General features: G+C 54.9%; 1 protein-coding gene across 3 annotated transcripts in view; it reads left to right on the top strand.

The window, feature by feature from the left end:
- Positions 1-27,322, top strand: part of SDK1 (sidekick cell adhesion molecule 1) — a 919,871-nt gene that overhangs the window by 879,995 nt on the left and 12,554 nt on the right. For 2 of the 3 annotated variants that reach the window (XM_045993982.1, XM_045993985.1), the window contains 7 exons: positions 505-642; positions 6,831-6,992; positions 7,832-7,957; positions 17,916-18,080; positions 20,979-21,116; positions 23,806-23,926; positions 24,397-24,526. In XM_045993982.1, coding sequence (XP_045849938.1) covers positions 505-642; positions 6,831-6,992; positions 7,832-7,957; positions 17,916-18,080; positions 20,979-21,116; positions 23,806-23,926; positions 24,397-24,526 — 980 coding nt within the window. Of the gene's footprint in view, positions 1-504; positions 643-6,830; positions 6,993-7,831; positions 7,958-9,723; positions 9,844-17,915; positions 18,081-20,978; positions 21,117-23,805; positions 23,927-24,396; positions 24,527-27,322 lie in introns of those variants that run through there. The other variant, XM_045993983.1, reaches the window with a different exon arrangement.

The following is a 27,322-nucleotide window of genomic DNA, read 5'->3' as shown; positions in this document are numbered from 1 at the left end:
ACCCAAGGAGCAGGGCGGGGAGCAGGCTCTGTCCCTGACCCCATACCTGGCCCTCCTGGCCCACAGGCAGCTTCTCCCGCCCAGAGTGGCTGGCTGGGCCTCCCCTCCCCAGCCCCAGCGTAGAGCTCCAGAGGACCCCCCTGCACCCACAGGTGAGGGAGGGGAGGTGGGCGGGGCCTCCAGCGGCCTCAGTTGCTGGAACTGAAGCCAGAAGCCATCCGCATTTCCTTCTGCATCTCTTATTCCTCTTTACGCCTCTGTCACTGTGTCTCTCAGGCTCCTTTGCGTTTAAACCCTGTCATTTTCTCTGCTCTTCTCGGGAGAGTTCTGGTTTCTGATTAATCCTGGGAAGTTCAGAGACGGTCAATAAATCTTTTCATTCCAGAGCGTGGAGACTTACTAAGTTGAAAATAAAATCTAATAGCACTTTTATCCTATGCGGAGGCATAGACGTGGATGTAAATGACCAATAAAGGAGCCTCCCTTTATGCTCTGTTCCTCCAGCTCCCGGGACCCCCAGCTTTTTGGCGTTCTCAGAAATAACCTCTACCACGCTTAACGTCTCGTGGGGCGAACCGGCAGCAGCCAACGGCGTCCTACAGGGCTACCGAGTGGTCTACGAGCCCTTAGCACCAGTCCAAGGTGAGGCCTGAGGGGAACGCGGGGACAGCTAGCCTCACTGGGGCACGCACGCCACTCCCTAGTCTGACGGTGGGCAGCCTCTCCTGCAAGAGGCCTGTGAGCCGTGGCAGGGCTGGGACCAGAAGCCCCGCGCCCTGGGCTCCAGCACAGCCCTCTCCCGACTGACTTGCAATGGGACAACTTTGACCTTTTACCCCTTGACCCAAGTTCTCCTGTTTCTGCTGCATCCCCGTGGGCACCACTTGTTAGGACCACAGGGAACACAGAGGCCCATCAGCTTCTGTGGACATCCTAGGAAGGGCGCTGAGCCCCCAGCGTCCTCAGAGGTGTCTCTGCTGACACCCTTCACGCGTTCATTTCCTCGAGTCATTATTAAGCACCTGCTGCATGCCAAGTACTGCTCTAGATGCGGGAACCCACAGAGCCGGGGAAGCAGGGGTCCTCACCAAACTGTTTATCAAGATCCTTTCTTCCCTGAGTCCATAAGCCTGTATTCCAGTGAGGAGAGAAACAACACACCTGCAAAAGGTCCGCGATGTGAGGGTGACCAGTGTTGGGAGGACCCAAGCACACCGAGCTCCCAGCCCCAGGCGAAGGCCTTCCCAGGGAAGCTCCACTGCACATGGGTCACTCGGGCTGGGGCCCAGGGTCTTGAGGCCAAGCCTGAGGAGTAGGAAGGAGGTCACGTGAGAGCAGCGGGCCGGGTCACCAGGGCCATGTCACCAGGGCCAAAGCGGCAGGGCCCAAGAGGGTCTGGCCCACACACACCAGGCCCCCCTCTGGCTACAAACACAGTCTCAACGCCGTGGGATGAAAAGATTTCTTGATCAGCTCCACAGTTCCAGGGATCAATCAGCAGAAGCACAGACCCTCCAAGGAGAGCAGAGGAAACACTTGCACACAGAGGAGCCTAAGAGACCCAATGACAAAGGCATAAAGATGAATTCGAGATGGAAAGAGAAGATACAGATGCTTCTGGGGAGAAGGGGTCGTGGCCCAGCACAGAGGCTTGGGCCTGGGAAGACCAGCGATGCTGCAGCACCTGGCAAGGGGCTTGGAGCTGGGGGTCTGGGGGTGAGGAGGGGGGATGGGGGATACGTGCGTTTGTGGTGGAGACTGTCCCCGCCTAGGGAGGGGAAGTGAAGGGAGTAGGCGTGGGCTTGGTCGTTCAGGGGCACAGCCCCACCCTTGCTGTGTTACTCCCTCTGGCACCACGGTAATCTCTCGCATACCCGTCGCTCCTCCGCACTAACGGCTGACGTGCTCTTGGAGAGCCCCACGGACATTGTTCCTCACCCGCTGTGTGCCCAGCACCGGGCCAGAAAAGGGAGACCAGCCCAGGGCAGGCTCCTCCTGGTAAGACATACTGCCAGAATGTAACCATTACAGATTATTTAATGTCTAGGAGGAAAAAATACAACCAACACATCAAATAATATTGGCGCTCCATTTAAAGCCATGATGAAAGTTTCCTTTTAAAATAAGTATATTCAAGTAAAACAGGGGGTTGATTTGAAGAAAATTTAAGCACGAGATTTTATGTCATCGAATCTAAAATGCCATTATTGACTATAAGATTCATTGTTACTTTATGAAGTGCTGGGAAAGAAGAAATGCTTGCGGTAAACAGCGGCCGGGTACGTTTGTATCATCAGTCCCAAATCAGAGACACAAAAACATGCAGCGAGAGTCTCACACCGTTGATGTACTTTGCTGAATAACCGTAGAGGCCGGGCAGGCATGTGGCTCGGGAATGGCAGAGGGCATAACCCCGGCCCCGCGGGGGCTCAATCACACCTGCTGTGTGCCTTTCAGACCGGGTGCCTGTCTGGGGACCTGGTGGCCGGGACATGGTTGGAGTCAGGGTCCCAGCAGCAGAAGCCAGAAGGAGCCAGGCATCTCTGCGTGCTCATAGTAGCTGGACAAAGGGCAGAGAGCCGCTGGACACCGTCCATCCTGTTGTCCAGGTGTGTACACATATGCCCAGGTGTGCACACACGTGCACACATACTCACAGTGTGGGACCACGCTGCAGACGCTGTACACTAGTGCCGCACAAAGGAGAAAGGATCGCCAAGATTCACGACCTCCTCACCGAGACAGTGAGTCTGCCCGTGCTCCTTCAGATAAGTGGCTTTTCCAAATCAGGGCAGTAATGGGTTTGCAGAATCTCTAGAAACTCCGTGGCAGGCACCCCTGGACCTGGCGCCCGGCCTGGCTCCCTAAGTCTTGTAAAAGTACTTACTGTCCAAGCAAGACTACTGTCATTGTCCCCACCTGGTTGCAAGCCACAGCAGGCCCTGCTTTTCCGTCCCCCGAGCTCTGCCGTCCCGATGTCCAGAGTCTGCTGGCTCTCCATGTGCCTGAACCCACGGCCTTGCCTCAACTTCCAGGGAGACGATCCTGCATGTGGTTTCCCTGGTGCGGTCAGGGTTGTGGTCCAGCAACCACGGCAACACAGCATCACTCACATGACGCAGCTAGACACTCTGGTCCCTCGTGCGTAGCTGACACGTGGCTTCTCGGTGCTCCCTGTAAACACGGCCCCACGTGCATGCCCGTGATCATAGGTGCGATGGCGCAGCTCTCTCTACAGACCAGGCCTGCGGGAATCACCTGCATGTACTGGCCCGCATCCTCCCACAGCTGCATGGTGCAGCGGCCACTTTTACTCGCATCTCCCAAGAACTTGGACTTTGAGCCTTTGAGATGGCCGCCTGGGGCTTCAGGGGGGATTGCAGATACGTGAGGGGTTTGAACTGGGGCAGGCTGGTTCGAGAGCCACCATGATGGGGAAACGTCTGGAATGCCTGCACTTCTGCAAGTAAACACGCATGAAGGTTGCAGAGAGGAGCGTGTGAGTGGTCATCAAAGCGTTTCCTGGCCACCTGTGGCACTTGCCCTTCTCCCTCGAGTGACAACACGTGGAGTCACTTGGAAGCACCGTTTCACCTCTTCCCACAAGTAATAAGACTGTTGGTCACCAGCATTGTCTCTTCTGTGTCAGGAGGGCTGGTTCTGCCCACCTGGATCTTCCTGGCCTCGGGCACTGAGCGTGATCTGCTCTGAAGTCAGGGCAGGAGGAGAGCTTGGCAGCTCATGCATGTCTCCAGAATCTCGGGACTCACAGCTTCCTCAGGTCCCCAGGGTGCTCGAGAGCAAACCGTCCAGACTCCCAAACTTGGACCACGTCGGTGGCTGGGGCACATCCCAGACTCCGTGATTCCTGCTCCATCGCGTGGCTGGTCCAGGCCTGGGGCTGGTGACGGGGAACACCGAAGCTGCCCCTGAGCTCCAGGCTTTCCACGAGTCAGAGCACCCTCCGTTTCAACTGTAGACCCCATCCTGAAACAGCACTGCCCCCGCTCCAGCCGGCGGTGAGGCCAGCCATGGGCTCCCCCACGTCCTCCCCCTGTCCTCCAGCTTCCCTGGCCACCAGCCAACAGGCTCTCCCCCAGGAGCAGAGCTCACCAGCCCTGTTCCTTTGTGCCACCCTGGTTGACCCTGTGACCTTCTGGGGTGCCCCTGCTCCTCACTAACATCTGTGTCACTGGGCCTGCCTGTTCGGACAGCATCTACCAGAACCCCTGGCTTGGCCAGACCGCGGCCACCAGTCCTGGCAGAGAATGCCAGCCAGGAAAGGGCAGAGACTTGCCCGTGACCTCTCTCTACCCTTAGGCCCTTTGGGGCATTTTGACCTGGGGCTGGCGAGGGGCAGGGGGAACTTCAGTTGCACATGGCACTGTGTGTGTTGTTATGTAGTGAAAAGGACCAGATGCTCAGGGACGAGGCCAGAGAGGCTGAACAGAAGGCAGTGATGGCGAACACACAGCGTCCAGTGCCTTGCTGAGGTCAGCCTGCCCTGCATCTTGGGCAGGCTCGTCCAGCCCTTACTGTCCCACTTCCATATCCAGCTCCATCTCTCCCGGGGGCAGGTGGGATTGGGGGGCTCCTCTTGTGGCTCCAGGAAGTCTTCATTGGGTCCCCTCCCCTAGGGCAGCAGCTGGCCAAACTGCTCAGTGTGCGGGGCCCTAGAGTGGGGGTCTCATGGAGAAACCCAACCCCTGTTGCCCTCACGTTGGATCCAGATTTCCAACAGGGAATCATGAAAGTAGCAGGTGGGTCTCTGAACAGTTTCTGGTTCTTCCCGATGCCCCAGAGATGGAGTGGCCAATGTGGTGAAAACCTCAGGCATCTTTCCTAGAGGGCTAGAGTCCTATGAACTCTGCGGGAATGCCAGCCCTCTTACGAAGATCGCAGAAGACATGACGTGTGAGTTTATACACGTCCATGCCATCAAGAATGGGGGAGGCTGTGAAATGGTGATGTTGAGTAGTGGTGGTTCTACCGACTGCTTTTCCTGCCTCCTGACCCAGGCGCGGGGGTGGTGCCTGGGATTCACGCAGGCAAACTCACCAGCCCGGGCCAAGGCGGCAGAAAGCCCGGCAGCCTCCCCCTGCCAGTGGGCCCCGGAGGTTACTCCATCGAGAAGACAGACAGGCCCACGTCATCCGGCCTCCCCAGGGCCAGTCCCCTGGTCACGGTGGGGAGCACCAAGCCACACAGAGCCTGAGCCATGTTCTTGGGGAACGGATTTTATGGCAGAGCTGCTTTTATGTTTTTTTTAAATGTTTTAAACGGTAGTATTTTATGTGATTGCACCCCAGGGCTTTGTAGTGCAGGGCACGGTTTAAAAATTGACTAAATAAATAAGATTCTGACATCGTTGAAATGCAGGGGAGGTCGGACCAGCTCTACCTCCTAGTGGGATGGAATTCACAAAATCTGCACATGGCTTTGTTTCCGCTCTGGGGAAAAGGAAGGCGTTTGTTAATTAAAAAGGTGGGGGGGCTGCTATGCAGAATAACTTTATATCCAAGAAGATCCCACCCATTTGCAATGATGGTCATTGTGTGTGCCAACTGTCACCCCGAAACCTCTTTCTTGAGCCGTGCATTGCAAGGGCAGCCTCTCAAGGCAGAAATGGCCCAGAAACCTCAGATTCAGAGATCATTCAAACATGGTAAGAATCATTCTGAAATAGTCTGGAAGAGACTCATTTAGCTGAATCAATGTACTGTACAAGGCATGGTGTGAAAACAGTGAACCAGCCAGAAGGTATTGGGACAACTGTAGACAAGAGACATTGGCTCTGATGACTTTGAAGGGTGAACCCGTTTTGTAGTAAAGAACACACTTTGTGGGGCTCTTCTGAGTTCAAGGCTACACAAGGATGAAGGGCAGGGATGGCACCAGCCATCCCCACAGAGGGCAGGCCCGGCCACGGCCACCCTGGATGGTCCGTTTGCTCTTCTGGCCAGCTCTGCTGGCTAATGTCAGATCAGGGCGCCCTTTCCTCCTCCCCCAGGGACACCCCATAGACACACACGGGGTGAAAGTTCTCAGAAATCCTGACCTAGGAGCTTACGAGACTTTTTTTGAACACATCATCTTCAAACTTATTTAACCAGGGAGCCCCATTTCTGTCCTGGAAAACGCTGCAATCATATAATTTTCACTATGCGTCTTCCTCCCCAAATGTTAAATCTTGATTTTCTCATTCCACAGAATACAGCCAACACATTCACTTCCTTTATGTCAGCGACCTGTTGTCTGTCTGTCCTCCTAGTTCGAATCAGGGCTTCGATATTTGGTGTGATGGTCTTTCTTCATCCTTGCTTCCAAGTCCAAGGACCAAGTTCTCACTCATGGCTGGGGGCCCTTTAGGCCACAGGTTGGCCAACCCAGTCGGGCTGGAGACCCCTCTTAGAGGAAGCCCATCTTTTTCCGTGCTCTCTTCTCTGGAGTTGGGAAACTCCAGGTCACCGACACAAGCGACACAGAGCCTGTGCGGCTCAGAGTCTGCTGGGAGGGCATGGGAGGACGGCGGGGGGGGTGGGGGGGTGGCCTCCCCGGCACGAGGTGGGACTCGTGGGCCCCCTTCCTGCATCGCCCCATGAGGCTGGCTCTTCCCTTTGCCAGCACCACTTATCAGACTTGAACACTAATTACACTTATCTGTGCTGAAAATTGGCCATTACCACCACTTAAACGCCTCCTAATTTTAAGAAATCCTTCCTTCGCAAGTTGGGGCCACTTGTCGCTGTTGTCACGGCAACATAGGCGGAACTCCTGGCGCTTCTGACCCCAGACCCCTGCTGGCCTTTGCTCTCTCTCGGTGGTTGCAGGGGTGAGCAAGGTGGTGACCGTGGACGTGAAGGGGAACTGGCGCCGCTGGCTGAAGGTGCGCGATCTCACCAAGGGAGTCACCTACTTCTTCCGCGTGCAGGCGCGGACCATCGCCTACGGGCCGGAGCTGCAAGCCAACGTCACGGCCGGGCCAGCGGATGGTAAGTGGAGCTCCGCCCAGGGCCCCGCGTCCACTGCCGTGCCAGATGGGCCCGTCCCCGCAGCAGCCCGGGCGGTGGTGGCCCACCCAGAGCGGCAGAAACACAGAGGTCTTTCGGCAGCAGGGTGATCTTCAAGAGCTCGTGCCAGCACCAACCTCTCCAGACAGACTTGTTAAACAGAGATGAGCAAATTCCTAGGTGTTAAAACACGTAATGTTCGGGGCTGTTTTCTGGAAAGCTTTGGAAAGAACAAGTGAATTTTTTAAAGGTTTGTTTATTCACTTTTGTTGGAGGCAGAGGCAGAGGGAGAGGGAGAAACCCAAGCACATTCCCCACCGAGCATGGATCCCGACTCAAGCCTCGACCTCACGACCCTGAGATCATGACCTGAGCCAAAAGCAAGAGTCGGATGCCCAGCCAGTTGTGCCACCAGGCACCCCCCAAATTAGTGAATTTTGGAAATAAGATATACAAAAGAAGTGTGAAGTGTTCACATCATGCCAAGAAGCCCCATAGCTTCCCACTTAAATGATTTTGGCCTTTGTTTGCATTAGCAAGGCAAAGGTGGCAGGATCTAGGTTCACAGGGGGCCCACCACGTGCCAGGCGCAGTCCTGGACCTGTTGCATGGCTTGTCTCTGTTCACGTCTGGCCCACCACTGGCCTCGTGTGAGGCCACTGTAGCCTTCCCACATCTGGGGTGAGCAGAGTGTGACCAGGCAAGGCTAAGCCATCTGCCTGGAGAAGTAGACAGAGCCTGGGCAGGGCTGGCCCCATCTGGGGGATGAGGAGACCCCCGAGTGTCAATCTCCACCCTCCCCTGTATCTTTTACCCCACAGGCTCCCCAGGGTCCCCCAGAGATGTCTTGGTCACCAAGTCCGCCTCTGAACTGACCCTGCAGTGGACCGAGGGGAATGCAGGCAGGACGCCCACCACTGGCTACGTCATCGAGGCCAGGCCCTCAGGTAAGGGGTGGGGCCGGGACACCTGTCAAGCCGGGAGCCTGAGCGTCCGAGCCCTTGGCTTCCTCGCAGCCTTTCCCTAACAACGCAGACATGAGGGAACTCGATGAAATGCTAGGCACGTCTCTCCCTCTGCTCCGCCACCTCGCGGGCATGAGAGCCACAGCACGTGTCCCTAGAGGCATGGTCATTGTCATCCTAAGAAACACGTACATACAAACTTAGGGACACTTGCACATGCTTCCTGCTCGATGGTGGGATCCAAGAGTGTTTCCAGGGGCTCATCTCGGGCTCTGCGTCTTTGCACCCAGTTGAGCCCCGCTCCTTTCTGAGCACAGTGATGCCCCCCTGTCACATGCCCCATCTTTAGGCTCCTAAAAATGAGGTCTAAGGTCTATTCCCTGCCCTGTCCACCCTAAGGGTTTTCACTCCCTCCCTCCCAGTCAGCGGTAATAACGAAGCAAGACATTATCAGAAAATCCATTTCTGCTGTCCTGAGCCAGTCATTAGTCCTTGGAGCTAGAAGGTATCACCAAACACAGAGAACACTGAGCACATCCACCATGACCTTCAGAGGGCGGCACATTTAATCGTATCTGAGCATGAAAACCCATGGTGCGCCTGGGCTGCCAGCAGAAAGCTCACCGCCCGAGCCCGCCTATGGCACTGGGCATCGCTGTAGTCAGATGGTTCAAGAAGCCGTTGGATTCAGAGGGAAGGTCTGCGGGGTCACATTCGTCCCTGTGTCAGACTACCCGCCAAACTGCTTCTGAAAGATGACTAGTCGCAAGCACCTCCCAGAAAGTCCTAAGTAGAAAATCTGGTGCCTGAGACCAAAGCAGCATCCTTGAAGGGCGATATGAAAAATTCTTTGGCTCAAGCACTTGCATGTTCAGCGGGTCCACCCAAGGGGTCCTGGGAGCTTGTGTTGCACAAGGCACTTGTTCTGTTCTGGAAGCAGGGGTCTCGAATCGGTGATGGGCCTTCTGCGTCCACTGGGCCCCCCACCAGCCTGTCCCTCTGAAAGTAGACAGTCCCGAGAGCAGACAGCAGGTCCTCCGCTGAGGACATCCGATTCCCGAGCACTTTCTGAGACTTCAGGACCTTCAAACACAGGCCCAGTGAGGTCTGGGCCCAGCTGAGGGCCATGAGGGCCACACCTATCCCAAAGAAGCAACTCAATGCTTTTCTCCCCGAATCTGGGGAGAGCATTCATTGCAAAGGTAGCTTTGTGAGTTTTCAGGCCCAGCAAGGGGCTCCTGAGAATTCATGAGGTCTGTGGACATCACTGACCCCTAACTGAAACCCAGCTTGTCCTTGCCTCTTGAGCACAGGCGTGTTCACTTACTCAGGGTGCCGTAGCCCCGGGGCCCACACTGGGCAGCTTCACCCACGTGCAGGTCCTGCCTCTGTCTGGAGGCTGGGCGGGCAAGGGCAGGGCGTGGCGGGGGAAGGGGGTCCTCTGAGGCCGTGAGGAAGTGTCTCTTCCATCCTGTCTCCCGGCTTCAGGTGGTTTGCTCTCAGTCTAGGTCGTTCTTTGCCTTGTGGAGATCTCACCCCCATCCCTGCCTTCTCCCCGTGCACCCTTCTATCCCTGTGCCTAGCTGTCTCCTTTTTATGAGGACACTGGTCATACTGGGTTAGGCACCCCGTCAAGACCTCATCTTGACTAATTATATCTGCCAAGACCCTATTTCCGAATAATGTCACATGCGGGACATTGGGGATCAGACCTTTGAGCACGTGAATTTTGAGGGGACACCATTCAGCCCCCCACAGTAGGTAAGAAACCACAGATGTGCTGAAGAGCCTGCGTAGTTGGCAGCAACAGAAGTCACGCCACTTCCTATCCCGTCCCGGCCGCGCGGGCGCCTCACAGCATGGCTTCCCTCATCGTCTGAACTCTGCCCAGGCCTCATCACCCAGCACGGCCCTGGCATCGCGGTGCCCCCCAAAATCCAGGCCTGTGCACCCACCTTCCAGAGAACCACGTAGCCCAACACGTCAGCCAACGAAAACCACGCGTGATCCACATGGTCCACAGTCGGGGAGACGGTGCTGCCTGGAACCTTCGGTCACCTCTAGATACTTACAAGCATTAACAGCATAGCTGGCTTCCCTTCATGTTTTATGCAACTAAAGCCATTCTGAGAAGGTGTCCCTTCAGAGTCAGCAGGCTGCCAATGGAATCTCTGGCCCCGAGAAAAGGTGAGAGGCCTTGCACTAGAGGACACACATGCACAGCGGACCCCTGCCAACGGCCCTCCTTCTGCCGAGGGCTTGCTCCCTGACTAGAATGTTAGGACCATCCCCCACCCCGCCGATACAGTAGCTGTGAGAGGACCACAGTGGGGTCCCTGGGGTGAGGGGAATGCTCCGTGTCTGGGCTGTGTCAGCAAGACAATCCTGTTGGCGGACACCAGAGAAAGGACACATGGTTTCTCTCTGCATGATTTCCCGTAACTGCGTGTGGTTCTGTTTACAATTATCTCAAAATGAAAAGCTCAGCTTAATATTTTAAAAATACATATATATATACACACACGTGTGTCCCACAATGGTGTCCTGAGGAGTCAAGGGCAACAGCACATCTTTGGAAAGGGCATCTCCAGGTCAGAGGTCAGCCGTGGGGAATGGACCACGTCAGCAGCCAGACACGGTTGCGTGGGCTCAGAATCCTAGCAGAGGAGAGCATATTCTGGCATTTTCTGAGCAAAGGGGAGGTTTTGATTCTCAGGCCTCTCATGGGGTTAGCATAACATCCATCCACCCTAAAGAAGGAAGCAGGTGGCCTGTTGGAAGAAGCACAGCTTTGGGCAGTCTGGACGGTGGTGTGAAGAGCTAACCAGGGTGCGGGACTGGGTCTCGCACTGAGCCTCGCTTCCCGAAGGCCTTGGCCAGGTGGACGCCTCCAGAGATCGGCAAGACCCTGAGCTCTGTCGGTTGGTGCTGCGATGAGGAAACCAGCCCCCGGGGACCAAGATGCAAAAGGAGGCTGACCTGTGAGCTGCTGTCTTGTTCCATGAGCGCTGAAGATTTCGCTTCTGCTCTCTTCTGCCCCCAATTTCCCCTTTCGTACTGTGGACCAGACCAGAGCGGCCGCGGGGTTCACCGTCTCCCCACGGAGGGGTGCCTCCTCCCTCCCGTGACAGAGGCCAGCAGCAACTCAGAGGCAAATGAAATGCTTTTATGGATTGTCAATATTTAAACACCTTGCTGGTGCCTTAGGGCTTTGGATCTCAGCTGTCATCTATTACAGGCCTCATTACACAAAACATTAAACGCTCTATCTTATTTTCTCCACCGAAGCTCTCTGGCAAGACTTTCTCCAGGCAGGGGAGTGGTTTTCGAGGGGAGTGGGGATCTGGGAGGTGGGCATCTGGGAGATGGGCCCAGGTTGTTATGAGGAGGCCCTATTTTTGATAGAGTCCACCTGGCCCCCGCGGGTCCCTGCCACCAAGTGTCTGGGGAGCTGGAACCGCTTGTCTGCTCCCCGCCCCGGCAAGTCTCCGTCTTGCACCAGGGAGGCAGGCAGCTTGTCAGCTTAGTGGCTGGTGCCACGAGGCGCCCAGCGGGCTGGCGCAGGTGGGGGCAGGCACCTCTTCCTCTCCTGCACGGTCACGGTCACCCTGCAAATTCTGTGGGGTCGCCCCACTGCCCACCTGACAGCAGCTAGGAGATCAGTGTCTTGGGCCAGAACGCGGACTCTCTCCTTCCCGGGAAGGACGGTCAGTGAGCGCGGAGCCAAGGACAGCCTTGCGAAAGAGGCACGTCTCGGGTTGTGCTGTTTCCTCTGAGTCAGTGTCGCAGAGTTGCCTGGAAGGCCATGGAAGCTATGCAGTGGGCTTATGCAGATGATTTATTTACACAAATTATCCCAAGGCATTTTATTGTGTAGCTCACGAAACCAAATTTACATATTTACACAATAGACTGGAATGGCACTAAAGGAACTATAAATATATTTTCCTCTCCGAAGCAGCCGTGAAATTCATGTTTAGGACGGACCTGGTGCAGGCAGCGTTTTTCACAAACAGTGTGGTTAGCCCGGAGCGGAGAGCTGGCCCGCCGGAGGACGGGCCCCTGGTCCCAGGCCCTGATCGCACCCCCACCGCCCCACACACACCTGGCTGCGTCTCCCCGCTCATTTTGTTCATGTCCCATCTTTGGCGCTGGGACTTATCGGTTGAACAAAGAAGAAAATCAGCCTTATTCCAAAGGTTTAAAACCGATGGAAATCCCCAAGTCAGCAAATGCGGCAAGCGGGCGGCAGGCGGGCAGCAGGCGGACAGCTGCCACTGGTCCAACCTCCCCAGCCTGGCGCTCGCTCCTGTCCTTACACCTGGCCCGTGCCCGCCTCCTTCTGGGCATAGGTACCCTTTGCTTCTAGATCTTCATCTCATTTTATCTCCTGCCTTAAACCAGATCAGATAAAAGGTGATTTTTTTCTTTTTTTCTCAAAGGTATTTAGCCTCGTGTTTGAACCCCACTGCTGCAGTTAGACTTCGAATGGAGACTGACCACTGACACAGAGAGAAAAGGCAGTGTTTAAGAAATAAATCGCTGACAGGCCTCCATTTGCCCGGGGCCACGGGCTGACAGTCACGTTGCTGGTTGCGTGAGTTAGTGGAACCAGAAATCTGGGGCCCATGAGTGACAGTTTCATTCAGCATGGAGACCCTGTTTAATTGTCCATGAAATCAAACTTTTGTGTGGGCCTGGCGTCTGTCTGAGTACCGGCAGCACACAGCTCAGTTCCGGGCGTTGGAGGGGTAAATTGAGCGGCCCGCCGATGTGCCTGAGCTGGGCTCCATCTCAATTGAGAAGAGAGGTGTTCATGTTTCCAGGTTTATTAGGACATTATCTGGGAGCAGATGTGCCTCCTGCTGCCGGGCGGAGGGGAGGCAGGGGCCACAGGATGAGAAGGGACACGTTCTGTCGGCTTTAGGCAGGTCGGCTCCGAGGCGGTAAAAGCTATTAGGTGGGGAAAGGGTTCTTTATTCTTTTTTTTTTTTTTAAGATTTTATTTCTTTCTTCGAGAGAGAGAGAGAAAGAGAGCACAAGCAGAAGGAGGGGCAGAGGCAGAAGGAGAAGCGGACTCTCTGCCGAGAAGGGAGCCTGACACGGGACTCGATCCCAGGACCCTGGGATCATGACCTGAGTCGAAGGCAGAGGCTTAACCATCTGAGCGACCCAGGCGCGCCCAAAATGTTCTTTCTTTAAGGACCTTCACTATCAGCCTGTCTGCCTGTTTAGGGCACAGAGAAGGCAGTGAAGGCAGCAAGGACAAAGCAGAGAGTTCACATTCCTTAAAGAAACACCCGACCGCTGAGGAGCCAGACTGTGTGTGCGCCTCCCCTGAGGCCGGTGGGACTTGGGGTGCGTGATCGATGGGATCCCCGTAGGAACACTTGCAAGGTTCATCTTGCAGCAGTGTCCCACCCACTTACCTTGCGGGGTCGGGGGCAGTGGTAGCGAAAGTCCGGGCAGGTGCTCCCTCAGGCGTCCAGGAATGGGGAGGGAGGACTGACCCCACACACAAGCGTGATTTGGGCTCACTCCCCGCCCTGGACTCCCCTCCCACAGACATCAGGAGGTGTCTTCCTGAAGGTCAGCCAGGACATTCAGAGCCCTGTGCCAGCCAGGGACTCGGCACCAGGCATCCAGCAGTCAGGGAAGTGGCTTTGGAAGACGCTTCTGCTCTTCTCTTCTGGCCCATCCTGAGTTTCCCCGGAGCGTGATTGAGGAGCTCTCCGAATGGGGAGGGAAAGCCAGGCTGGGGTCCCCTGAGCGTCCCGGCACGGGGCAGCCTCGCCTGGGGTCCAAAGGCTTGCTGAGTCAGATCCTCAGAGCGGCCTGTAGTCCGTGCAAAGGCGTGTGCGCCTCCCACGTGTTGGTTGAGATGGGAATCCGGCGCTGGGGATTATCCCAGTGCGTGGAAAATCAGTTGCACAAAGCTCATTATAGCTAATAGTTCTGTAATGTTATTTTTCCCCTAATTTGTTGAGATACTTTTCTCCATCATTGATTTATTGAGATATTTAACGGCGTAATACAAATGAGAAAAGCAATCCGCGGCGGAGACAGAGTGGACGCGTCAACAGCTGGCCGGCTTTCCTTACCCACTCAGGACCACGATGGAAATATTAGTGTAGACAGATCGCCCGGTTAATTACAAGCGACGGCCAAAATGCTGAATGTGCTAATTTTGGCAAGGAAAAATTAAGCAAAATAAAAACGAGAACATTTTCTTCTGTTAGCTCAGGAGGAAATTCTCTTGCTATGACTCTCCCTCCCCCAACATTTTTTCAGTGTAAACGGATCGCTAAATAAATCATTCTGCATTGAGATTCTCTATCAATATTTTAAAATGTTTTTTTTTTTTGAAAAATGCACGCAATTCCTGGAGCTATGACAGAACACTTAAAATAAAATGTGGCCTTTAGGTGACGGCAGAGGAAGGGGAAATAATTTTTTTTCTTTGGTAGCAGGAAAGCATTACAGAAACATGAATGCAAAAGACACTCGGGGAACCCACTCCAGAAGAGTTCAAAACCTACTCAGAACAGTCTGAGAATACCTCTCACGCTTAGTCCCTTAATTGCAATGGTTTAAGCAACATTTAAAAGAGCCTATGTTTTTTTTCCTTTAGTTTCTTGAGTAGCATAAAATAGTCTACTCTTTTATTTTATTTTTTTCTAAGATTCTATTTATTTGAGAGAGAGAGAGGGAGAGAGAGACAGTGTGGGGGCAGAGGGAGAGAGACCATCTCAAACAGACTCCACACGGAGTGCAGAGACTGACAGGGCTCGATCCCACAACCCTGAGATCATGACCTGAGCCGAAATCAGTAGTTGGACGCTCAACTGACTAAGCCGCCCACGCACCCCTGTCAGTCTTTTAAGAGGAGAAACACTGTGCACAATTCAGTCCACATTTAAAGCCCTTAGAATAGCGGCTTACTCATAGTAAGTGCAAGTAAAATGTGGTGGATATTCTCTAGAAGCCTGCTGGTGCTAGGTCCTGCAAAGGGCTATGGAGATATGTAGGTGGATGGATGGTTGGATGGACAGATGGATGGTGGAAGGAATGAAGGAAAGAATAAATGGGTGGCTGGATGGATGGTTAGATGGGGAGATGGATGGACAGATGGGTGGTGAATGGATGGAAGGAAGGAAGGGTAAAGTGGATGGATGGTTGGTTGGACGGTTGGTTGCATGGGGAGATGGATGGATGGGGAGATGGCTGGATGGGAAGGTAATCACATCAATAGATATTTATTGAACTCTTGAAAACCCCAGGGGTTCAATGATGCAGACAGGTAAATGCGACGGAGTGCTCAGAAAGCCCACTGGTGGAAGCAAGCATCTCTTGCTGGAGTGTGGGAGTGAGGTCAAGAGGAGTCTGAAAGGGAGGAATGACCTTGTTTAGCTGCCTCCACCCCCTGCCCTTGGACTTATGAATTGCTCATCTGAACAGAAATCTCACCTGATTCCCCGATGGATGGAACAAGGCCCGAGCAAAGAGGGAGAACTTCAGTATCTGTGGAACAATCATGTGCATGGAGGGGAGACAGCAGAGGGGAGGACGGGGCCACGGGGGCTCCTGAGGCACAGGGAGTGGCTTGTGGAGAGAAAATGCACTCTCTGCCCCCGTTACTCCCCGATCATGCTTGTGTAGAACATCTGAACGAACATCTTAGACGCCGTCATTCCATGTGCAAACCTCAATCCGTTAGGGCCAGAGCGGGGAGACTTGAAGCTATGGCTTGCCATTTTGACATTATTAGTGGTGATGGGTACCTCAGTGAGAAATGAGTGTAACTGTGAATATTTAGAAATAAATAATCATTGTGCTCTCTTTCTGCCTCTGCAGAGATTTGTACCTTTAAAATCTCATTCACATCTGTTCCTTCATTAACCTGTGGCTGTAAGGACTTAATCGGTGCAAACTCTAAATCCTATGCAAATACAGACTTGTACACTAGCAATTTTCTTTCTGTGTGCGGTTGGGCTAATCCACTTGAGCATATCTGGTATTCCGAGGCGCATGATAAAGTTGGTGCCAGATAACCCTCAGTTCCCCGGAAAGCTGTCCGTGCATGAGCACGCATATTCAAACATGCCTCTCCTCTCCAGATCTCTTGCTCTTTTTTAAAAAATCACATACCTGTGCCTGTAAAAGAAATTATAATTCATAAAGGATCAGCCCTTCAAATGAACATTTTGGGCTCGGAGCCCACTTTTTGCCAAAGCACCTCCTTCGAGATTGGGTTTATATATACGCAGGCCATGCATGGTTTCCCCTATGTATCACACTGTTAGAAGCACTTTACAGATAGAACCTTGTCTCGCCCTCCAAACCGATCTACGATGTGGATGCCTTTGTTGTCACCATTCTGCAGTGGGGGCCCAGAGAGGTTGGGCGCTCCACCTAAGGTCACACAGCTGAGGCATGTTAGGGCCAGGCTTGGCACGTACGCTCTCTAGACTCTAGTCCTCCTTCAGCCAGAGTGCTGTGCTCTCTATGAGGTTTTGATGACTGACATCGTTGATCACGTTTCCTTGGCCCTGTTGGGAGATGCCTCAGAGTCCGATCTACCGGCTTCTTCCTGTCTTTCTGCATCTCGACTTTCTGGTTTTAACGTCAACTTTATGAATGTTTTCCCACATATCAGGGTTTAGATAAATTCAATATGTATGTTTACTGTGGCAAAAAATACGTAAGATAAAATTCACAGTTGTGACCCCTTGTAAGTACAGGGTTCAGTGGCATTGAGAACATGCACTCTAATGTGCGGACATCACCACCGTCCGTCTCCAGAACTTCTTCATCTTCCCAAACTGAGACTCTGTCCCCATGAACCCATAACCCCTCCCTTCCCCCAGCCCCTGGCCCCGCTGTCCTCTCTCTGTGTCTGTGATTTTGATGAGTTCGGGGGCCTCCTATAAATGGGGGTCTCACAACCTCCGTCCTGCATCCGGCTTCTTTCACGGAGCATCACGTCTTCCAGGTTCATCCGTGTTGGGGTCGGTGCCAGCCTTCCCTTCCTTTTTAAGGCTGAATGCTATTCCACAGTGCAGACGGACCACGTTGTTCATCTGTTCATCTGTTGACAGATGCTTGGCTGCTGCCACCTTTTGACTATTGTTAATAATGCCATGAACGTGGGCGTGCAAGTGTTCAGAATTCAGTATGTGTTTGTCTCATTTGCGCTCATATTTGGTAGCATCGGGGCAGAGATGAAAAAGCGAGCTGGGGTCCGGGCAGGTCAGGTGCTGCAGCCAGTCCAACGGATGAGCAAAGTGGAGGGCACCTCTCAGGGGGTTTGGTGTGCGCAGTCAGGGCAGAGTCCCCCGGGTGAGCAAGGCAGCCCCCAAACCCCTGCATCTCCGTGCCGGTTGTCCTGAGTGCCTTTCCTACCAATGAGCCGGTGACATGTCTGCCCACGGCCTCACCGCACTCACAGCTGGCTGGTAAAGACACTGTCGTGTCGTTTTCTCTCTGGTGGGATTGCCATCTCCAGTTAGGATGGCGGGGGCAGGTGCTCCAAAGAACCCAGAACCCTGGCTGGGGTGTGCGGGATGGCAGGGGACTGATGGGCAGGCGGGCCAGGGAGGCGGGATCCTGGGGCCAGGAGGGACCACGACCAGCCAGAAGGGAGCCAGAAATCCTCAACGGAAGATGACATAAGGCAGAAACGAGAGGGAGTCCTGGAGTCCAGTGGGATCCGATGGGATCCGACGGCAGGGAGAAGAACGTTCAGCAACACGCCACTTGTGCACGAGGAGAGGGCTGGCCTCCTCCCTACCCGCGGCGCCCAGCCACGCACCCCGCCTCTGGCTCTCACGTCGCGGGGGCTCCGTTGGTGATGGCGGCGGGAAGCCCACGGCGGGGCAGGCGCTGCATCGGAAGCAGGAGAAGAGCACCCCTCACCTCTCCTCTCGTGTCATCTCTGCAGATGAAGGCCTTTGGGACGTGTTCGCGAAGGATATCCCCCGCGGCGCCACGTCCTACACCGTCAGCCTGGACAAGCTCAGGCAGGGAGTGACCTACGAGTTCCGGGTGGTGGCCGTGAACCAGGCGGGCTACGGGGAGCCCAGCAACCCCTCCACGGCCGTGTCAGGTAGGGAGCCCTGTCCAAGCAGGGGACGCTCCCGGTGCAGTTTTCTTCCCTCGGAGAGGGAGGGGATGGCTGGGAGCCATGGTGCAAAGAAAGAGGACAGCGCCCAGCGCCATGCAGGCACCAGCAGGCACAGGCCCAGCCTGGAGAACACGGTAGTGGGGGAGCGGGTGCCACCGGGCCCCTGACTGTCCTCACCATGCTGCGTTTAAGCAAGTCTTAATTTCTGTCTCATTTTTTCCTAATCAAAGACCCAGGCCAGAGTCAGAGCAGTCAGCCTGAGCTAAGCACTGTGCTGTCTGTCCATCTATCCAGGGGAAGGCAGCCCCCAGCCTCTCCCGTCTGCTGAAGGCTCCTTACTGGGCAGCCTTGGGCAAAGTCCCGGCAGCTACGGGGAGGGCTGGGGTGTCTTAGCACCGGTCCCAGGTGTGTCTGATCCAGGCCTCCCCTGAGACAGCTGAGGGGCCCATGTGCACCCCGGGCCAGTCGCCACCCTGTACAAAGAGCCCCAGGCTCCACTCTGGGTGGAAGAGGCAAGGTTTCTTTCCCAGAGCTCACGGGGTGCTGACGACAGACTAGCCGCCCTTGCCAGCCCTGTGGCAAGGGGTGTAACAGATGCGGGGAAATCAGGATGGGCTTCTCAGAAGAGGGAGCATGTGTCTGGCTGGCGAAGGGTGCACGGGGGTGAGGCCACAGGGGAAGAGAGCAGCAGAGACAAAGTCCTCGTGGTGAGACAGCAGGCAAGGAGGGGAGGGGAGGCCAGCTTCTGCCCCGCCTGCACCTGGCGTTCCTGGGGTTGCCTGGAGGACGTACCTGCAGGGACCCCATCCAAACCAGTGGTGATGCCGCCTGGGGCTCCGCTGTTGATCTGCCAGGCAGCTGGAGGGATTGCAGGGAACAGCGCGAAGGCGATTAGAAAGGGAGCTGGCAATCCACAGCAGGCAGGGGACAGGCTGGGGGTACAGATCGGGGGGTAGGCAGGGAGCAGGTGCGGCACAGGCAAGGGGGCAGGCGAGGCCAGAAACCACATGGGGTGTTCCTGGGCCAAGAGAAACACGCTCTAGATTCGCTCAAGATGCTGACTGCTCTTGTTTAAACTGAAAATACCTTCTGTCCCTCTTTGCCATGACCTTGGAGGGAGCACAGTGTCTGCGGGCAGGCTCGGGCCCATGAGTCCTCATGGCTCGTGGCAGGTCTTCCAAGAGGAGCCCCAGCATGCCACGGGCTTCTGTAGCAGTAAGATGTAGAAAAATCAAAGTCTTCTCATTTCCTTCACTTTCTTATGAAAAATTTAACATGCTCCCCAGAAGAGAGACTAGAATAAGGACACCCCGGAGCACCCCTCACCCCAGTCGAGCAAGTCAAGGTTTGCCCCTCTCGGTTCCTGTGTGGAACACCCACGTAAAGCAATTCAAGTGCACAGAGCCTTTCACTGCACATGCACACAGCCAGGGGCAAAGGCTCCTTCCTGCAGGAGAACACGAGCCCCTCGCCCTTCTGTTCATGGAGCCCACGGCTGGGCTGTCCTCTGCAGCCCATTGCATGCCCTTGCCAGCCGTGGCTGCCAGCGGGACAGTGGTCAGCTTCCTCTGTCCTTTAGAACAGCGGCCCTGACCACAGATCTGTGGGGTCCTGCCCCAGGGGCCGGGAGTAGGGTCCTGCAGGCGCCCAGGCCTCTCTTTTCCACGCCCACCTGGATGGTCTTTTGGAATTTGTTGGCTCATTATACAGAGCAATTAATATGCAGCCTGAAAACCACGAATATATTTTGGATTCAAAATGCTGCCGTCTCCCAGGACGCCCTGCACCATTGCATTACCCAAAGACCACTCCCTCCTCTTGTCCCCAGTGTGCACAGTCTTTACCCAACCGGTGAGAGATTTAACGTCAGGCAGAAGTGTCTTCTGGGGGCTTCAGCAGCTGGGAGGTGGACCGGGGCTTCCTATTCTGTCGGATCTGGTGCCTCCCAGACAGCTCCCCTGCAGGGGGCGTGTAGAAGGCACCAGCGGGACTCCAGGGCCATCCGGCATCTCCCAAGCAGCAAGTCCCATGTCTCTGTTCTTAGTAAACAGAATAAAACATGAGCAGGAAGGGTGTCCTCCTTCCAAGCAACTTTTCAGTGAAGCTATTTGTTTCTCAAAAAATGTTTCCCAAGATGGGGCCAGCGGTTCTGCTCAGTTTTGCAGGAGGCAGGAAATACAGCACAGCGCAGGCCTTGGGGAGTCCCGTGGTGGCAGAGGCCTGCAGGGAGGGCCAGTGTTCGTTCGTACAGTGTGTGGACAGGATCTGGCCTTGGGCGGGAGCGAGCAGGAGTCTGCTCATGGGGCTCACAGGCTTGGACTGAGCCCCGAGGCTCGTGTGGGCCACACTGAAGACTTTCAGGAAGGGACAGTTTGTTTCCATCGAAGAAGATCTCTCTGGTGACAGTGTGCGGCAGAGTGGTTGGGGGGGATGTCAGGAAGAGGGGAAGCCACCAGAAGGGGCTATAGGGCGGCGGCCGTGGTGGAGCAGGTAAGGGGCCCCAGGGGCCATCTGGGAGGGAAGCCTGAGCACTGAGGATCAGAGACATCCAGACACGCTGGTCCTTCCTCCCTTTCCCCCGGACATCCACAAGCAGATAAAATCAGGGGACATGGCATGAAGCATGGTGTGGACGGCAAGGACAGAGCGAGCTCCGGGACAGGGCAGCAAGGGTGCCCGAGTAGCCCCAGCTGGTTCCCACAGAGAAGGAGCAGCAGCCGAGGAGCTCATGTCTGGGAAACCGGCCCATCGGCCGCCCCAGCCCACCCCAGCGGGGGCGGGGTTCATCTTCCCCGCAACTGCCTTCCTCCCCAGCCCCGGGCCGCGAACAGGTGGCAACAGTGTCCATCCCGTGTGACCGTGTGCTCCTGTGCCCCTCAGCTCAAGTGGAAACCCCGTTCTACCAGGAGTGGTGGTTCCTGCTGGTGATAGCACTTTCCAGCCTGATGGTCATCCTGCTGCTGGTGTTTGCCCTGGTCTTGCATGGACAGAACCGGAGATACAGGAGCTGCAGCACAGGTGGGGCGTCTGCCTTCCCCTCTCACCCTCGCCCCGCCCCCCACCCCACTTCTAGAAGGGCCAGTGCACTCAGGAGCCAAAGTGTCTGCATCTTCTCTGCTTCAATCCGGGATCCGTGGTGTGGGCTTTGCGTTTTGTCTGTCTGTGGGTGACCGAGGCCGGGCCTCGGATTTCCTCTGGGAGCAACAGGCAAGCGCCCTTGACCCTTGAGGCCCAGGTTCACATCCTGGCTCCGCCCCTCAATGACCTCTGTGTCTTGGATCCTCCATCGTGTGGGTGGTTGGGACTCCCTGAGTCTGTTCCCTCACCCGCACCGTTACCCAAACGCAACAGGATTATTGAATATGACACACATAGCATCAAACAGGTGACTCACCGTACCTCTCAGTATCATGAGCACCGTGAGCCCAGGCACGTCTCAGAATCGCTGGTGTGGCTCCCGGAGCCATGTGTGGAAACATACGACGGGATGCAGTCATAGACCAACGGAACGTGTACCTCACCTTACGTCCCAGGTTCCGGCTCTAGCCCTCTGATGCCCGGCTCACCTTTGCTTCCCCAGAATAAGCTCCATGCCTGGCATACAGTAGGTGCTTAATAAGTTTTTGTTGCTACATGAGCCACCCCGAACCAGAGAAATGGACAAATGAATATGGGGCAAAGCTGGAACATGGCAAAGCTGGACCTATTTAGGGAGGGTCCGGAACAACGCAAATGAGCGCAAGTTTCTAGAAGACAGAACACTGGTTGTCTCCTGGCAGAGAAGTATCAATAGAGAAGGGCTGTGAGGGAACCCCTCAGGGTCCCGGGAGTGCTCTGCTCTGACTCTCTATGCAGATGGTGCTTCTAACACATAACACACGCCAGCAACCCAGAAGCTTAAGATTAGTGCACTCCGTGCATTCTGCTCTCAATTTTTTAAAAACTCCCATAATCACCTGTGAGACCTGTTCTCTGCACCAGCGGACTGTGACTGGGCTCTGGATGGCAGTGTGTCCCCCCACACACACAGCTATAGCTGGGCCCCGCATGGGACCAGCTCTATGACATCACCACAGCGGAGGACGGGTCCCATGGCTGGACCCGTCTGTCTTTGCTTCTTAGGCAAATGGATCCCTGATGGGGTCCTCCCACAAACGAGTGGGTACCTGAGCCCCCAGGGGGGTGAGCCACTGGGCTGAATGGCTCCCCCCCCGCCCCCGCCCCCCTGCACCATCCCTCACTGCTCCTGAAGGGTTAAAAGAACCAGGCGCTTCGCCATTTGCTTTCCTAACGTTAAGCAATTCATTCCTCCAAGAAAGGATTTATTTTTTTCTGTATAAATTCACTTCTAACAAGTGTTCGTAAATCAGACTTTATTCCTATGGGATTTACTATGTATGAATGGCATGTCATTTTACTGAGTTAATGCTATTACAGAACCCTGCGTCTGGCGCATAGAAAATCTCCCCGCTTTTCACTCTCCTCCTGCATCTGGAAAACCGGCCTGAAAAGACAGATCTGACCCGCAGCTTCTGATACTCAGCCTCACCCTGGAGTATTAATTTAACATCATAATTGAAGGCTGGGAAAAAAAAAAAAGAAACCGTACTCGTCTACTGGAATGGCTGCCTTGCTGCCAGGAGCCCTGCAGAACCCAGACCTTTGCAATTACGGCCTGGCCCCCTCCCGCTTGCTCCCCTCACAACCCCCTTCTCATGGGACTTCCTTTCTGAGAGCGGTTTTCTCCTGCTCACCCTCTCATCAGCCCACATCCCACTGGCCAGCAGCTCCATCCTCCCTCCGCCTGTGTTCTTTCGGCTTCCTCTGCTGCGTGCACCTCAAGCATCTGGGCCCATCCAGGGGTGCTGGGTTCACAGCACAGAGGGCGCATTGGGGTTTTAGGGAACCTGGAGTCCTTCTGGAGGGCAGTGGGAGATAAATGGGAGAGGTCCCCACGTCCAAGAGTTGTGGTCCAGCCGGGGAGGATGGAAGGCAGACAGGAACAAGCCAATATGTCAAAAATGCACTCCAGGGGGCGCTCTGTGGACCTCTGGGAGCGGAGGAGGAGGTCTGGAAGATTCTCCCAGGCCCCAGTACAGGGACGGCCCTGAGGACAGGAAGCCACTGGAAACCTTTCAGCCCCTTTGGTTTCTCACAACTATACTGTTATTCATTTGGTCTCCTGACATGTTTTAAAATACGTTTCCATACGTATTTATAAATTAATGGTTTTTGAGTGGCTTTTAGTATATCGACAGATGTCTGCAGCCGTCACCACAGCCAACTCTAGAACATTCTCGCCAGCCCAAAGACGCCCTGTCCACTTCCTCCACGGTTGCCTCTTGTAAATCTACCTTCTACTGAGGTTTTGTTGTTATGTGGTCATGAGTTTTTTATTTTGAAATGTGTTCAATATTTAATTTCCCTGCTTTTTAAAAAAGATGATGCATTCTAGAAACTCTTATGTCAGATACTGGTAAGAATACCAGTTCCGTTCTTTGGCGTCGGGCAAAATAAACACGGAAATGCCCCAGCATCATCCTTAACATGCGGCTTCCTCCCCAGCATGCCTCCGACTGCCTTGTGAGCCCAAGCCCGGGTCTGGGCTCTGCTTCCAGCCGGAACTCAGTGAACACCCGTAGGCTGACCGACTGGGGCTGGGCTCTTTCCTGGAACCTCTGAACCCATTCTCCCGTTCCTGCTGCAGGTAAGAGCATCTCCAACACGGAGGAGACTGTGACCCTGGACAACGGAGGGTTTGCTGCCTTGGAGCTCAACAGCCGTCATCTCAATGTCAAGAACACCTTCTCGAAGAAGAACGGCACCAGGTAGGGATGCAGTCGCTCTAACCACCCCCCTCAGTGTGCCCCATCTGCCCGAAGACCTGAACCAGCCGGGGTGGGGGGCCGGCCGCAGACATGCCGCCGTGCCCGCGGGCACCCACCCAACCCCAGCAGGGCAGCGTAAGGAAGTGGGCAGGAAGGGAAGGGGGCAAGAAACATCCTATCTTCTCTGCAACTACAAAAAGCAGGCAGATCTCAGGCAGGAGGGGAGTGAGCTCGGGAGCCCCCTGGCCCCCCGCTGGCCCTCTAGGGGGCCGGCTGCCCACATGCGATTAGCGAAGTCCTGCTTCACACACTGTCACACAACACTGTGGAGGACTGACCGCCAGAAAGGATGTCCTCTCACTGACGTGACAGCAGCCACAGAGCGGGTCAGGAGGCCCCTGGGGGAGGTGTCCACGGCCCAGAGCTGCCCTGAGCCCGCATCCGTCCCTCACGGCCCGTCTCTGTCCTAGGTCCCCGCCCCGGCCCAGCCCGGGCGGGCTGCACTACTCAGATGAGGACATCTGCAACAAGTACAACGGAGCCGTGCTGACCGAGAGCGCCAACCTTAAGGAGAAGTCGGTGGACGCTTCGGAATCCGAGGTCAGTGCTTATGGCCCCTGTCCCCTGCCTCTGTGATAAGCGCTCTGCCTTCCCGAGGCGCCGCCCCTTGGGTCCCATCTGCATCTCAAAGCCACAGGAGCCAACAGGGCAGGTGGCAAGTGACTCCCTTTTATAGATGAGGAAAGTCCATGCTTCAGCCCCTTCGGGCCTGGAGGTCACGGGTGCTGGGCCGGCTCTCAGATCAATACCTCACCGAAGTGGCTTCTGATCCCAGAGCTCACTTTCCATGTGGCTTCAGGAAATAAAGCGTGTTTTCTGGTGGTGACCATAGAACCTGGCCTGTAGACCCCAGCTGGAGGGGTGGGCAGCCTGAGCCTGCAAAACCCACCAAACCTGGGACCCTGGTCCCAGCAGCCCCTTCCCCTCCCACCTGCCCTGCTTCCTTGTGCTGAAGGGGGACTTAGCCACTGCCATTCTGGGTCCATTAGAGACTCTGGGCAGCTCTGACTTGTCCCCATCCTCACTGAACAGATGGACCAGGGAGATCTTGCCCCCAAGGGGATGTCCCCTGCCCGGGACCCACGGGCCTGCCTATATGTGAGGCCTTCTGGGCCCCTGAGTGTTCATGTGCAGAGCTGAGTTCACCCGGGGACAAGGCCTCCATCAGCGAGCAGGCGGGGGAGGATGTCATCCAGGGGCAGCGGTGGGAGGCTCCTGCAGAGGCTCAGCCCCCCCACCCCCAGCCCCCAGAACATGCCCCCCACCCCGAGGGTGCGGCCTCCGTGCCTCACATTTACGAACAAAACCAGCTAGATGGCCGTAGGGAGGTGGTCCTCCATCAGTCCCTAAGCTCTTTTATTTCTCATATGCCAAGTCTTGAGAGAGAGGAAAATCACCAAGCCATTTGCTGGACATGTAGGCCTGCCCTACCTCTTGGCATTCATACGCTAAATCAATATTTAATCTAAAATAAGTCTCACCTTCATTTGGACCTGAATTCAGGCCTTATTAAGCCCCGAGTCTCAATAAAATGGCTTCTCTTAAATTGTGCTCTGTATATGAAGTCCAGGTGAAACGGGGCACAGGGTTCGTGTCGTGTGACACGGCACCTGCTTGCTTCGGGCTTTCTGTTTACGAAGGACGCCGGGCACCCTGTCTGTCCCGTAGCCTTGGGCATGGGGAAAACAGCAAGCAGCACCACAGAGGTTCAGAAAGGTACATTTGTCTGAAATCACAGGGCTGTCAAGTGAAATGTGGCAAAAATGAGCTGCCGCTTTGTGATAAGGAAAGAGCAGCTGTTCTGGAGCTGTTCTAGCTGCTTCCATCAAAAGCCACACGTTGGGAAGGAGAGGACGGCCTTCCAGCAGATACTGTCTGTGGCAGCAATTAGAGACGTGCTGGCAGGCCCCTGCCTGGGGTCTGTCCGTAATTCCCAGGGGCCATGGCTGTTGAGAGCTCGCCGGCCCCACAGACGGGACTCACAGCCCTCCTATGTTAGTCCTGCAGGCCAAGCTCGTGATGGGCCAACAGAGGCCAAGCACTATGGAGCACCTACCGTGGGCCAGGCACACTCAGCCCATGCTCACACCACCCCATAACATAGAGCGATTCTCTCCATTGGCCAGCCGACTAGACTGAGCATGAGGTCATCTGAGCCCTGGCCTCCACCATCCCCTCCAGCTCAGCAGCCCCGGATCAGCAGCCTGGGTTGGATGCATGAATTCTGAACTCTCTGTTGATGAAAGCATTCTCAAAATGGGTTGATGGGCCATGTTCAGTCTGCGGGGTGTATCGAGACACAAATTCAGCTGCTTTTTATGGAGGATTGTTAAATGATCTCGGCATAGACACACATACATACCCACGCGTACATATATGCACGGATTCCTACATGCAAACACACACAGGCACCGAGGGTGGGGGAGGGAAGGTGATGGGGTAGGGAGGGAAGAGGGAAGGAGGACAGGAGTCAGAGAGAGGGGTGTGGAATTCACACTAAATCCCGCAAGGTGGTTGTCGTGATCCTCCTATAATAAGAGGACAAACCCAAAGCTTACGGAAGTTTTTATGTCTTCCCTGGATATGCACTGATGGGGGGTGGTGGTAGGGGCCTTGAGAGGCAGATCTGAGTGCCAGACTCCTAGTTCCATCCCTCCCCGCAGACCTGCTGCACAGAATCAAGTTGTCCTAGCTCTAGGACTGTGGCTGAGCTCAGGCCCTGTGATAGGAGGAAGGGGTTCCTTTTAAAGTTCCCACAGATGCCTCTCATGGTTCCTACTGGTTTTGGGGTCAAGGCATCTATCAGACACCCTATAAGAGGTGTAGACAGTCTCTCTATGTACGTGCAGAATTTCAGCTAGGATCTGGGGGTCCAGGCCCCTGGAAAGCTCTGACAGTCACCTCCAGCTGAGAATTTCCATGCCTGGCTTCAGTCTGCCCCCTGGGTGCTCAGGTAGATACAGGGAGGCCCATCTTTCTTCCAGAATTCTTCGCTTTATCATCTTGCTAGGTCCTATCTTTGAACCTAATGCATTTGGGAGATTTGTAGGCACTAAACGTTCACGTAATCCCAACAGAGGGACCTGAGGACGTTCATCATCTCAGAAGTGCCAGCTCAGATGGGAGAGCTTGGTTTGAGCCACATTTATTAAACAGCTTGATCGAGATGGAATTCACATACTGCACAATTCACCCATTTGGAACATGGGTTATTTAGGAGAGTGTTTGTAATTTCCTCATATTTGTGAATTTCCCAAATGTCATTCTGTTATTGATTTTTTAATTTTCTTCCACTGTGGCCCAGGAACATGCTTTGTATAATTTCTATCCTTTAAA

The sequence above is a fragment of the Meles meles genome, chromosome 21 (genome assembly GCF_922984935.1).
Source record: "Meles meles chromosome 21, mMelMel3.1 paternal haplotype, whole genome shotgun sequence".
Taxonomy (NCBI): domain Eukaryota; kingdom Metazoa; phylum Chordata; class Mammalia; order Carnivora; family Mustelidae; genus Meles; species Meles meles.
Note: the sequence above shows the minus strand (reverse complement) of the source record. Positions and strands in the feature narration are given on the sequence as shown.